General features: G+C 48.8%; 1 protein-coding gene and 1 long non-coding RNA gene across 2 annotated transcripts in view; one reads left to right on the top strand and one right to left on the bottom strand.

The window, feature by feature from the left end:
- RALGAPA2 (Ral GTPase activating protein catalytic alpha subunit 2) overlaps positions 1-4,436 on the bottom strand; it is an 83,423-nt gene extending 78,987 nt beyond the window's left edge. Inside the window, exons 1-2 of the mRNA XM_030945223.1 lie at positions 4,280-4,436; positions 3,378-3,409 (exon numbers count right to left, since the gene is read on the bottom strand). Coding sequence (XP_030801083.1) covers positions 3,378-3,409; positions 4,280-4,385 — 138 coding nt within the window. The 5' untranslated portion in view covers positions 4,386-4,436. The remainder of the gene's footprint in view (positions 1-3,377; positions 3,410-4,279) is intronic.
- A 195-nt stretch (positions 4,437-4,631) lies between these two features.
- The window catches only part of LOC115902705, a 44,304-nt gene continuing 35,339 nt past the window's right edge, over positions 4,632-13,596 (top strand). Inside the window, exons 1-2 of the long non-coding RNA XR_004060627.1 lie at positions 4,632-4,750; positions 5,829-5,937. This is a non-coding gene — a long non-coding RNA (uncharacterized LOC115902705). The remainder of the gene's footprint in view (positions 4,751-5,828; positions 5,938-13,596) is intronic.

Below are 13,596 nucleotides of genomic sequence, written 5' to 3'. Positions count from 1 at the left end.
GCTCTTGCATTCATCTCACAAGCAGATCAAACCAGAAAACAGCATATTCTCAATTTATTTCTTAGAATAATGGCAACTCCAGCATGTAGCACTTTCCTAAGTGTTAACTTGTGTCTGAAATTTGAAATAAGTTTATTTTCTACAAAGAAAAAAGTCCACTGTTTTCTAAGCCTGACACTTGCTAAACACCCATTCATTTCCTCCCTTCAGTCTTTACTGCAATTGATTTGGTCAAGGAAAGTTGTGTCATTTCCCCCAGAAGAGGATGAAGGGCCAAAATTAATATTAATATTAATATCCTCATTGAAGTCTCACCTTGCAAGAAACCCATTTGTTACCCAAATTAAAGCTGATTCCAGCAAGAAGGCTCAATAATATCCCACAACTATGGAAGAAAGAATAACTTTAGTCCTGGACAACCTGATTTTTATTTAAATTAGTACCTTTCCAGCAGTAAGGCTCTGCTTGGCTGCTTGTACTATGGAAACAATTAGAGCAGGGAAACTCTTTAACGTGATATTTGTTTCCTGCAAACTACTGGTCTGAATTTGCAAGCTAAGTGCAATTATTCCTCTCCATGAATGCATCCTGTTAAACACAACTCCAGGGGAAAACAAGGCTTTCATTTACAGGGATTTCATATGAGGGAATGAGGTCATTAAAATCTAAACAAAAAGGAAACTTTCCCTCTAAATTGCGACGGGAAGAGAAAGGAACTGCCTCACCAAGAAAGCAAATCCTCCTTTTTTTCTAAATGTGGCATCTTGGTGGTGACTCAGGGGTGAGTGTGATTTGAGCTGCATCCCTACAACCACGGCCCTTTCTCACAGATGTGCTTAACTTCCAGCAGGGCTCATTCCTGCTTCTTACATGGAAAACATGGGGGAAAGTTTCCTGTGCCATTTACCACTTGAGATAATAACAAGATAAAACCCTGACTTTGGGGAAATGCACTGCCTGAAGGAGTATTCAGAAGCACCCGAGGAAATGAGGCAGCAAGCTTGGGGACTGAACTGCAGGAATTTGGGTTTATTTTTACACTTACTCCCAGGTTACTTTGGCTGCACACAGGCACCCAGCACTCACCCCTCAGGCAAGCACCAGCAGCCATCCCAAACCCAAATAATTTCCCCTTTCCCACACAGGACAAGCTGACAAGTGTAGCTAACACCTGACAGAAGCTGCTGCAGCAACACTCAGGAAACACTGAGACACTCACCAGGGTCACACCCTATTTCTTCTCTATAAATAGGACATGTTGGCTCACTGATAACTGTCAGTCACACTGACTCGCCTTACTATTAAATTTAAAATTTAGGGTAACACTCAGGTACCAATTAAGAGCCTGGGTTTATTGCCAAACTCTCATTGCTCTTCCTCATACTAAAAAAAACAAACAGAGGAGACACTAAGCCTGTCCTTAACACATGGACTTGCCTTTTATTTTCCTCTTAACTGCTAAATGTTATCACAGGCACCTGTTAGAAGTTATCCCTTAATTCCACGAACTTCCAAAGTCACTTTATGCTATTTTCTCAAAGCTCTCTTAATCCTCAAGTACTTGAAAAATTAAAGGAGATGAAGAGAATTTTGCAGCCACACCCTGGTTAATGATAAACTTTTATGACCAGCCTCACCCCAGAAATAATGCACAATTCTCACTTATCTTCAAAAAAAGTATGTCAGCATGAAACAGCCCGTTACCAAAACGTCCCTCCAACTGGAACAACTTCCAAAATGATGTTAACACCTCGAATTTCACACCAGCTCTCCAGAACAATCCCAGCCCTGAATTCAGCAGGAAGTCTGCACACATCCCCTTTTGACTGTCAGTAAATGAAAGTTTCTACCCAGCCAGCACTGGTCCTGCAGCTGTGCAGAAAACTACAAGAGGCCAAGCAGTGCCAGAACCACAACCCCACTACTCTCCTTTGTTATCCCATCTCTGATCAAGGCACTTCCATGGAAAGCAAGGGCTTTCCTAATGGGTATGTTTTAAAGGCAACAATTAAGGATTGCACTTGGTAACCTTACAAATTTCACATTTAGTCTTAACTCTGTGTGTCTCCCACGTGTTTGCTCAACAGAGAAAAGGCTGAAAGCACTGGACAAAGCAGCAGCCCACATCTGTTAGCTGCAGCACTTCTGACTCCTGTGCCCAAGGAGACAACACTATTGAAACAGAAGTTTCAATATAAAAATGACATTTTTACCCAAGAAGAGCCACAGAAGAACTTCTTAAGGCACAGTGATCCGGTTTTGTTCTACCAAAGCCCCACAGAAACCCCTCTGGGAAAGAGCAGAGGCTTCATTTGTGGCCAGGCAGTGGGGAAGAGCCAAATCTGCACATCCCCACCATTCTTTGTCAGGCCATTGCTTTTTAAGTCTATATTAAAAAAAAGGCCACACTACTAAAAGGCACTTCCACAAACTGTATTTAGAACTTTACTGACTTAACAGAACTTCTGGCCATGAGAACGTCTCCATAGCAATAAAGAAATAAGGGCAATGTTCTGGTCATTTCTCAAACACAACTGAATACCCAATTTTAAGTCCTGTTGTTGATCTGGGTAGCGTTTTGTCCTGCCACATGGACAGAGGACCTCACAGAGCTGGAACTCGGATCCTAAAGGCCACTGGAGGCTTGAGAGATGTCATAACCAACACCAGCTTAAGTGGAATCCTTTCTTTCACTCTGGGCACTGGACAAACTTACAGAGGTGCCACTAAGGGACCTGAAGCAATCCAAAGCTCACATGAGCCCTTATTTATGGAAACACACATTCCTTTTGCTCACCCCTCCCCTATGATCATCTTCCCTCTGATCTGTATCCTCCTGCTCCAGTGGGATCACAGAAGAGTAACTGACATTTTGTTTACCATTAAATTCCCGTGATTTAAACTAACAAAGGAAGAGGAGTTGGCATCTCCCAAGGAAACAGGAGAGCAGGAACAGCTATTTGGGGGACGTGTGGCACTGTGGCCTGAGGGAAGCAGCTGGAGAAGCAGATACACACATTCCTACCCCTGGCCAGAGCAAGGAGCGACACATCTGGGGAGAAGGAAAAAAAAAAAAGAAATCTAACTACTTTTGAGCCTTTATATCAAAAGCTTTACATGCTGGAGGTTTTTTTTAACAACTCCCACGTGTGGAGTTTTTTTCTGCGCTGAACAGCAGACACCCAGGCGAGGGTATCTATCAAGAGAGCATCTTCCAGAAGCCACTCCCGTGGTACCTCGTATGTTTACACCGGAATTCCAAGAGCAGACGCGTCAGGAGCATACCCAGAGCTGCTCAGACAGTGCCTGCACTGACCCGCCGGGCAGCTGGACACACCACAGCCCCACAACAGCCTTCACCTGAAACCAGCACCCACAAACACCTTTAATTGAGAATTCCAGGCCAAATCTACCCCACGCTCTGTCCCCCAGCGGCTGCTCCCAGTCAGCTCCTTAAGGAGCTCCCAAGGAACATCAGCGGCACATCGGCGATGATCGCCCGCACCTGGAACAAACCGGCATCACCTGGAAACCAGCGGGGTACAAAACTAAGCGGGCACAGCCTCTTCCCCGCAGGACACCCTGCTCCTGCCAACAGAGGCCACACAAACCCTCCCGAAGCGCGGCTCGCAGCTGAAACTCATCGGTGGCTTTTCCACCTGCAGCAGGATCACAGCTGAAAGTCATCGGTGGCTTTTCCACCTGCAGCAGGATCACAGCTGGAACTCCCCGGCGGCTTTCCACGACCATCAGGGTGGAAGCCGTCACCTGCAAGGCGCCCTTGGACCCGTCCAGCCTTGCCCCAAGCATGGAGTCACCACAAAACGCCACAGCGCGACTTCTTTCAGAGTTCAAGCACCCAGCAAAGAGCCCCGAGTTGATGATATTGGCGAGAGCGGTGTTCCTGCGAGCGCGTCTCCGAAACTGACCAGGGCTGAGCATTTCCCCGCGGTTCCACCCAGCCCAAGGCGAGCCCCGGGACAGCGGCACACGCCACTTTCCCCGAGCACCCCAAACTTTCTCCGGCAGCGCCTCACGGAGGGCGCGCACCGGGGCCGCTTCTACGGCGGGGAGAGCCCGGAGAGCCCGGGGCTGGCTGGGGAGGCTCCGTGCCCACAGCACGGAGAGCTGCTGCCCGGGCTCGCTGCTGTCTCCCGGACACGGCAGCGAAGGGCGAGCAGCGCTCGCAGACTCGCCCGCGGCCGCGGCTCTGCCCGGGCACCCCCCGAGGGGCTGAGGGCCCCGGGGCCGGCTCCCCCCGCGCCCACCGCCCGCTCACCCAGCAGAGCGCGGAGGTGCTTCAGGCGGGTCAGCACGTCCCGCTTGGGGTCCAGCGCCTTCTGCGTGGATTTCCTGACGTCGGCGTGGCTCTTCCTGGAGAACATGCCGGCGGCACGGCGGGCACGGATGGAGGCGCAGCGCCCAGCGCGCTCCCCGCGCCGCCGCTCCCGCCCCCCGCCCTGCGCGGGGCGCGCCGGGAGCTGCCGCCCGCCCCGCTCCTGACGTCACCGCGGCGTGGCGCTGACGTCACCGGGGCGGCCACCGGGAGCCCGCGCACCGGGAGCCCGCGGGAGGAGCCCCGGGAACCGCCGGGAACCACCGGGAACCGCCGGGGGCAGCTCCGGGCGCCAGCCCCGGGCATGGCGGGGCCCCGCGCGGCTCCGGGGAGCGCCGCGATGCGCAGCGGAGCATCCCGGGAGAGCCGCGGGAATGCCCCGGGCAGGGCAGCTGGAATGGAGCTGGCTCCTAGGTAGGCTCTGGATTTGCCATGGAATCGCTGAACCACAGGTTTGGGTGGGAAGGAGCTTAAAGCCCTTCCAGTGCCATGGGCAGGGACTGCATCCACTATCCCAGGGTGCTCCAAACCCCGTCCATCCTGGCCTTGGGCACTTCCAGGGATCCTGGGGCATCCTGTGCCACCCCATCCTTACAGGGAAAAAATTCTCCCCGATATTCAGTGCGGATCTCCATTGGAAAACACTCAGGTTTTGAATAGTCACTTGCACTGTAAGTATACAAATATATAAGTATATAAATAATATGTCTTTGCACATATGCTGTGTAAAGACATATTATTCATTTCTGTATTCATTTCTTCCCTCTCTTTACACCCAGGGAAGGTAAAAGAGCAGGCTCGTAGTTACACAACAAAAGCACAATCCATCTCAGACGCAGAAGCCAGCAGATGCTCCCAGTAAAATTCCTGGGCTAAAAAGTAAATTCTAGTAAGTTTCAAAGCAGGCTGTGGTCCTAAAAAAAGAAAACAAGGGGTTTCAGGGAAGTGGCTTGCGTATATGCTTGTTAGTTTTTAACAAAATGGCTTAAAAATCAATTTACACATAAGTTGTTTTTTCAGCCATTAATTGGTATAGAAAATAAAATATCACAGGAATTACTATTGTTAGAAGCAGAAATCTCACTTCCTCTGAGCCCTCTTAGCAATCATTTCTGCTGCCCAGGCCTGAGGTCACTGGAGCAACAGGTCAACAAGCCCTAAACACATCCCACTGCATGGGGACAGGGCAGTCCCAGCTCCTCCTGTGCATGCAGGAGCAGGGAAAGGCTCTGCTTGGAAGTTGCAGTGGACAAATAAATACATAAATAAGGAAGGAAGGGGCTGCAGGCAGTGCTTGCCCTGCTTTGGAGCATGGCACAGCTCTGCCCCTCTGCAGCACAGCTGGGTTCTGGGAGGGGCAGAGCAAGGGCTGGCTGTGCCACCAAACCCTGTGGTAAGAAGTGAGGAATCACTTGCTGGAGTCAGGAAGATGGGTAGTGATGATGCACAGCATTGAAAATGAAAAAACTGATTAATCCCATTTCTTATACAGAAAGGCTGAATGCTTGGAGTCAGAAAATTCACTGCTGTCACATCGTCCCTTGCCTTGGAGCTGGGCTCAGGCTTACAGTGATTCCTGTTACACACCCTTCCCATCCCAGGTAATTCCTATTTCACACCCTTCCCATCATTGGGAATAATTCCTGTAGCACACCCTTCCCATCATTGGGAGTAATTGCTATTGCACACCCTTCCCATCACAGGTAATTCCTATTCATACCCTTCCCATCACACCATGACACATCATCTCCTTCTGGAGCAGTTCTCATTCTCCAGCAATTGTCTCAATTTTTGGGTCATGTGGTGTGATTTCAGCAGCTTCCTGAGGAGAGTGAATTGGGCTGTTCTGGCTCTCCCCTTCCATTGGCACAAATCAATTTCTGCAGTTGGCTGAGGAGGCACATGGCTAAAGTCTTGGCCTATTCTTGTTTATTTTTTCCCTTCCCTTTTATTTTAATTGATTTACAAAACTAACAGCTTTCAGTTTGTCTCTTCTGTCAGTTTCTGGTTGTTCCACGTTTTTTCATGTTCTGCTTTGTTAAGAAAGGAGCCATTGCAGATTCAGGGATTGTGGTGCTTCTGATGTCTGATAACTTGTGTGATAAGCAGGGCATTGTTGTGGTGCTCAGCACCAAACTGCATAGCTTTAGGCACTCACTGGTTTGAGGTGTGCCAGAAATTCTGCCTGTGAAAAGCTCCAGGGAGCAGAGATGCCATGCCTGGAATGACAGTGCTCTGGGACAGTCCTTGCTCTCCCTTTGAGCTCAGCCACATCAAATACAACTTTTCAAATTACTCACTTAGGAGCTGGCTAAGGACAGCACAAACCATAGAATGCCAGTAAAACCTGCAGCAGTGACTTCAGCCTGTGCAGGAGAACCACTTGTGAAGCCCTGTGACTTGTGTTTTCTGACAATGCAACATTTGCAATTTCCCAGAAAGTCAGGTGATGCATTTCCGAAAGCCAGCGCTTGAGGTAGAATAATTTCCTGAAAGAGATTTGGTCATTCAGCTTTCAGGATCTGAGGTAAAATCTATAAAAAGCAGTCACTTCAGGCAGCAGAGCAGGGATCACTTGTGGCAGAGCTGAGCTGTTAAAGGCCCCAGCACTGTGTGGTGTCCTGATGGAGGTGACAATGCCAGCACAGGCATGGCAGCGCTGAGCAGGGGTTCAGTATTCCTTGGGAAAATCCTCCTCATGCCTCCTGGCTGGGCTCACAGGAGGGCAGACCAGCATCCATCAGTCTGGGGGAGAGCTCTGGGTTGTCACAGCTCAGCCAAGGCTCACTGACCAGGGGAAGGGCTGACCTTGCAAAGGCTGCCCTGCAGTGCCCGCCCTGCCAGGCTGCTGGCACTGCCCTCTGGGCTGCTCCTGCTGGAGTTTCTATTTCAGGCATTGCCTTGAGCAGTACAGGTGAGGGGCAGCACATTCCCAGTCCAAAATAGAGCGGCCTGAATTATTAATATGAGTTTGCACTGCGGGCCAGCACGCTCTCCCTGAACTGCACGGCTCGTGCCCTTCCTTCCTCCCTCCCCTGCTGGAAGCAGCCTGGTGCTGCAGAGTTTGTGGAGTTTGTGGAAATGTGACACCGGCTGCCACCTGAATTTCGCTGGACCTGATGAACAGGCAGGGTTTCTTTTCCCGTGGAGCCTGAAATTTTAATGGCAGAGATTAAATTACGGAACTTCTCCGCTTGCTTGTGTCAGTGTAACACTTTATACTGAGCCCAGAGAAAAGGTAAGGGAAAAGCAAACACAGGAGACAACCTACAGGTGAGGTAATGGTTTCCTTAGCGTGGAATGCCACTGCTGGCTTTCTGTCCTTCAAACCAAATGCTTCAGATTGCGTTTTGAAAGTTGGTTTTGTGTCCTCTTGCATATCCTTGGTCCAACACATCCATTAAGGTGCCTGAGCGGCTTGTCCCTGTATTGGAATCAGCTCCCTGGATGCTTCCTGGCTCGGGTGCAGGGGCTTGGCAGAGCTTTGGTGCTGTGCCAGCGTGCTGCATAAGGAAATGAGGCCCTGCCCTCTCTGCCCTGGTATGACTAAGCCTGTGGAAAAGACTTTTCCAGTGGGCTCTGGGTTTGAGGGGTTATTTTCCTAACAGTGTTCCTGTAGGGCATGCAGGCATGGTCCCCTGCTCCTGCAAAGCTCTGCTTCAGGCTCAAACCATGCAGAAAGTGCTGGATTTCTGCTAAATGATTTCTTCTAAGTCTGGATCCTGCGATCTGCTTTCCGTGGGTCAACTTCTGCAAAGGTTTGGAGTTTATGGAGGCAAAGGTGTCTCATCCATTTAACCCTCACTGAGGGTCTCCTCCAGCCCTTCTCATTTGGCACCCAAAGGAGTTCTCACTGTCCCTTGGCCTGTGGAGGTTTATTTAGGGAAATCCTGGTGGAAAATTTCCACCCATTGCAGCATATGAGGCAGTCAGATGTCATTCTTATAGTAAAAATGATAGACAGGAGAAATCCACTGTCAAAAAACCCTGTCAGATTTCCTTCTGCCAGAATCTCCAACTGTGCAGAGGGGGAAAGGGAAGGATTTATGTCCACTGATGGAAAAAATTCCGAAATAGAAAGAGCAGGGATTGCATGTCCCCTGATACCTTCCTAAAGGTCTGGAGGAAGTGAAAATTTCATGGAGTAAAAATATCAACCCACCAAGGAGAGCTCAGAGTGCCTTTGCCAAAGGCTGAACTGCACCAAGAAGTTTGTGGCACGTTGTGCAAGCCCGTAACCTACTGCCCCAAGAGAGATCTTTCCACAAGGAAACGTTTCAGCTCAACCTGAGGGCTGGCCTAAGAGATGGCTTATGTGGTAAAAACAGGAAAACCATCCCTGTGCCTCCCTGCTCCTTGTGGTGTGGAGCAGAGATAAAGTGCTGCTTGTCTCGAGCGCATTAAATCCCAGATAAGTGTTGTTTACTTCACCCCTCTCCAAGAGGAAAGGTCACTTGTGATCTCGGTGGAGCTGCAGCAGCAATTTCCTCCTGGCAGCGTTCACCTCTGGCCGGGTGAGGCAGAGCCCGGTCCCCTCCTTTGGGGACGCTGTTAACCCTGTCCCTGCCGGCCCTGTCCCTGGGGCTGGCTCTGAGCACATGGGCTCAGTGTGTGGGGTCTGAAACAGCTCTGAGGGGCTGATGGGCAGGCTTGCAGAAACACCTCTGGTCCTAGCAAATGATGCTCAGAGGGGGAAATAAGGGCCACTTGTTCCTGCAAGTTACAGAGGAAAGGTCCTGCCACCTGCAAAAAGAGTTTTTGTTGTCCTCTTGTCCCCTCCTCGGCTTTCTTGGATTTATATTGCACTGTATTTAACCTAAAGTCTTTTTTTTTTTTTTGCTTTGACTGAACGTTATGTTCGTACTTTCATTTTTCTCTCATCTTGTGTTGGCTCTTATCACTCAGAGGAAAAATGAATGAGGGAGGAAGCGGCTGAGTGGGATCACCCTTAAGCTGGGCTTTGTTGGCACCCAGAGTGACCACTCTGACTGGGATCACCCTTAAGCTGGGCTTTGTAAACACCCAGAGTGACCACTCTGACTGGGATCACCCTTAAGCTGGGCTTTGTAAACACCCAGAGTGACCACTCTGACTGGGATCACCCTTAAGCTGGGCTTTGTAAACACCCAGAGTGACCACTCTGATTGTCTTAGCCCCGAGTGCAGTTTATCCTGACAAACCAGGCCGTGTGGTATCTTCAGTTCTCCTTCTGAAGAGAAGATCTCAAATGCTTTTTTGTACATGAGAAGGAGAACAAAAAAAAATCCTTCAAAATGAACCAGTAACACACAAAGCAACCACTGGCCACTGATGTTCCACACATTTTTCCTTCTTTTTTTCCTTTGCAAATGAACGACTGCAGAAAGCAGTGCAGTAATTACAGCCTGCAGAAACAGCTCGGGTTTTCCTCCATGGACAAGCATGACAAAAACTAACAAAAAATAATTTTTTACTGACACAGCTGGTGTTCAGATGAAATTATGTGGTTGGCTTTGAAACAGTATTAAAAGAGAAATTTTAATTAACCTGTACCACTGAGTCAGAAGATAATATCTGATGCATCTAACAGGCCTACAGACAAAATGTGATAAAATAATTATTTGCAATTAGATATATGCATTACAGACAATGTTGTAATTAAAATGTACTTAATGTCACAGGAGGTCCCTTATTATCAAAATAATTTGTAGGACGACTGTGGAAACAATGTGATGATTATCCACCCCCCTGGCAAAAAACAATCAGAATTTGCCAAGAGCCCAAAACATCTCTGGATTTGGAGCAGACACCAGCACAGTCCAACAGCCCAGCTCCTTTCCTGAGTTCTGCTTGTCACCAGGGTGGGCACAGGGCACCCATTTCTTGCTGTGCTCCTCGGTGCCCTGCCTGATGTCCCTGTGCTGCCACACGACTCCAGGAGTGGATGCAGTGCAGGTTGGATGAGGGAGAGATGCCTCAGGTGCTGCACTGCTCTTCTGTTGGGAAAATTGATGTCTGTGTTCCATTATTTCCTTATTAGCTGCGCTAAAAAGGAGAGATCACATTTACTGGGACTGGTTGTTTTCCTGCTGTGGCCCTTCCAAAGCGCTTGGGCCACGAAAGGACCCAAACCCAAGGAAAAAATAGATTTATAATTGCTTGATACTTTGCATTTACATCTCTGGAGGAATGAATGAGAGTGAGGGGATTGCTCAGGCAGCCTCTGAGAGCCCACCACCTTCAGAGCCACCTCTGCCTGAGCCTGAGCTGCTTCTTGGAGCTGCCAGGGGACAGTGGCAGTGCCAGCTGCCTGCTCCAGGCCCTGACCTCATCAGGGCTAATGAAAGCTTTGGCAGAGCTCTGCCCCTGATTAACATCTCCCTGTCAGAGCTGCTGCTGCACTGCAGTCAGGGGGTGCTTGGCTGTTTCTCAGGCTTTTTCTCATGGCCACGGTTTGGATTCGTGCCCCCCACACTTGGAAAATGCCTCTGGACATCGATGGAGGCTTTGTCTGAGCATAGAATGAAGAGCCAACCTTGTCACAGGGTGCACCTTATCCCAGGGACACATCCTTCTGTACCTCATACTTGGGACACATCCTTCTTGGAAGGGTAGGGGGAGCAGCCAACAGTGGTGTTAGTGCTTCTGTATGGAAATAGATATTTCTTCAAATCTTAAATAGTAAGGAAAATTGCTGCAAAGTGTATTAGAGTGGAAGAATGGCTCAAGGAGAAAACACCACCCCCCAGTATATCATCAGCTGGGTCTTTATCTTCCTTGGGCTTCTCCACTTCCCCGTTTTCAAGAGAACAAAGGGAATGTGCCAAAGCTGCTTTGGGATTTCAATGAAAAATAATGAGAATTCATTGCTAATTAGGGCTCCAACTGAAAAAAAAAACCCAAAACTGATCTTTGCGGGGGCACTGTTAATGAACTTGTAAATTGAAGCTGCAGACTTGCATCCCTGTAAACATTCCCTGGGTGGATTCCATGTGTGTGTGTGTGCAGGAGCAGTGGGTGAAGGTGCCCAGCACTGTCCATGGCACTTTGGAAGGGGCAAGGCTTAGTGTAAGGAGTTGCTGAAGGCTAAGCTGGAGGCTTAGATGGCAATGCACTCATCTCACAAAGTGTTTGTCTTTGTAAAAGAGAAGAATGGAAATTCATTATGTATTTTTGATCAGCCTTAATCTAATTAGAAACGCCTTTATTTATTTATTCCTGTCGTGCACTGTTGGGAGTGGTGGACAGCCACGAGTGCTCGGGGTACTCAGGTGTCACTGCAAACAGCCACGGGCTGGGGATCTGCCCCTTTATCCACTCCCAGGGCATTTTAACCAGGATAACTCTGCCACAACTATGGGGATTTCCTGGAGCCTGCTCCAGCTCCCAGGTCGGGAGAGGAGGGATTGCTGAGAATTAAATGAGAATATAAATGTGCTGGGGGGAAAACCCTGTTCCTTTTGCCCAGCTGCTGATTTGGGTAAAGGCAAGCAGAGCCAAAGCTTCTGGTGTTGGAAGTGCAGCAGCCGCAGCAGCAAAGCCCCCTTGCCTGACCCTCCCTTCCTCTTCCTCCTTCTTGGCTGTCTGGCATTTGCAGGAGGCACATCCCCGTGGCTTTTTGTGCCAGCCCTGTTTCCCCCTCTCCCAGGAGAACACTGTGAAGCCATTGGAGGACAATTAGCAGGAGAGTGTAGGACACTCTTGAAACCTGATCGGAGGTTGGAGATGGCAAGAAGCAGATAAAATTCATGTTGGTTGTGCACATTTTCCAATGAATTTACAATGAAACAGGAGCCCACAGAGTGGGTGGTGCCAGCAGGTGCCTCTGGGATCAGCTCAGGTAGGGGCACCCAGAGCAGGGAGCTCAGGACTGTGCGTGGTTGGCTTTTGGAATATGTCCAAGGATGGAGCCTGCACAGCCTCTGCAGATAACCTGGGCCACCAAAAAAAGGGGGATTTGTATGCTTGAATGGAATTTTCTGTGTTGCAGTTCGTGTGTTTTCCTCTTTGAAGGAGGTTTGAAGAAAAGGTGCAGAGCATTAAGGGATGAAGTGCAACATGAGTATGAGGGGCACAGGAGGGAAGTGAAACGGTTCATCCTTGTTCTGGTATTAATTTTTTCTGTTTCATCCAAATGCATGGATTTTATTTCAGAAAGCGTGTCTCAGCTGATGAGATCCATAATGGAGCCATTCAGGGCCATCTCTGAACATGCACTTTCCCCACATATAACAATGTACCTGAAATTTTGAAAGATGGAATACTCATTTGCCAATTTAAAAAGAAAATGGAGAGAACAGGCGAGAGAGGGGCTCGTGGAGTTCTGAGTTCTGAGGAAAAGGATGGAAAAACACATGTACATTTAGAATGATGTTGACATTTCTGAAATCAGAGATATGGTGTTTTATCTAAATTACACCAAAGCCCTCCAAGATAATGTGCCGTGTAATAGCTGCAGTTCTAGGCACTATTTCATTTTCAATTTTCTGTACAAAAAGCATGATTCTTATCCACAGTTCCAGTTCACTGTTTGACAAATTATTCTCATGCACTGCCCAGCTGCTAGGGGAAGCTGTGTTCGAGGGGAAGAGGCTGAAGCTCCCCCTGCTCTGCCCTGCCTTTGCCAGCATTCCTGATTACCTGGAGAGGAGGCAGAGGGGCAAACCCCAGGGCTGGGCTTGGTGTGCTCTGGAGGGCCCTAAGGCACAAAGGAGCAGTGGAGAAGCCTGGGGTGCTGGGAGCAGGTCCTCAGGAGCCTGTGGAGGAGCTGCTTTGGTGTAAAAACCAGGTAAGACCTGGTAAAAACAGGTCCTGCCACGTGCCTGTGTACCGTGGTGTGATGGTGGTCACAGGGGTTTTCAGGCGAGGGAAGAGACGAGAATGTTGATTCTATGTTCAGAAGGCTTGATTTATTATTTTATGATATATATTACATCAAAACTATACTAAAAAGAATAGAAGAAAAAGTTTCATCTCAGAAGGCTAGCTAAGCTAAGAATAGAATGGAAAAGAGTGAAAACAAAGGTCTGTGGCTTGAACAGAGAGCGAGCTAGCTCTGCTGTGACTGGTCACTAATTCTAAACATCTACATGAGACTAATCACAGATCTACTTGTTGCATTTCACAGCAGCAGATAACCATTGTTTACACTTTGTTTCTGAGACCTCTCAGCTTCTTAGAAAGAAAAATCTTAAAGAAAGATTTTTAATAAAAATATGTCTGTGACACCCTGGTGCTGCTGGCTGCAAGTGCTCGTGCATGGCGTGTGCTGGGCTCACATT

This window comes from Camarhynchus parvulus, chromosome 3 (assembly GCF_901933205.1).
Source record: "Camarhynchus parvulus chromosome 3, STF_HiC, whole genome shotgun sequence".
Taxonomy (NCBI): Eukaryota; Metazoa; Chordata; class Aves; order Passeriformes; family Thraupidae; genus Camarhynchus; species Camarhynchus parvulus.
The sequence above is the reverse complement of the archived record's forward strand: the minus strand, read 5'-3'. Positions and strand labels throughout refer to the sequence as shown.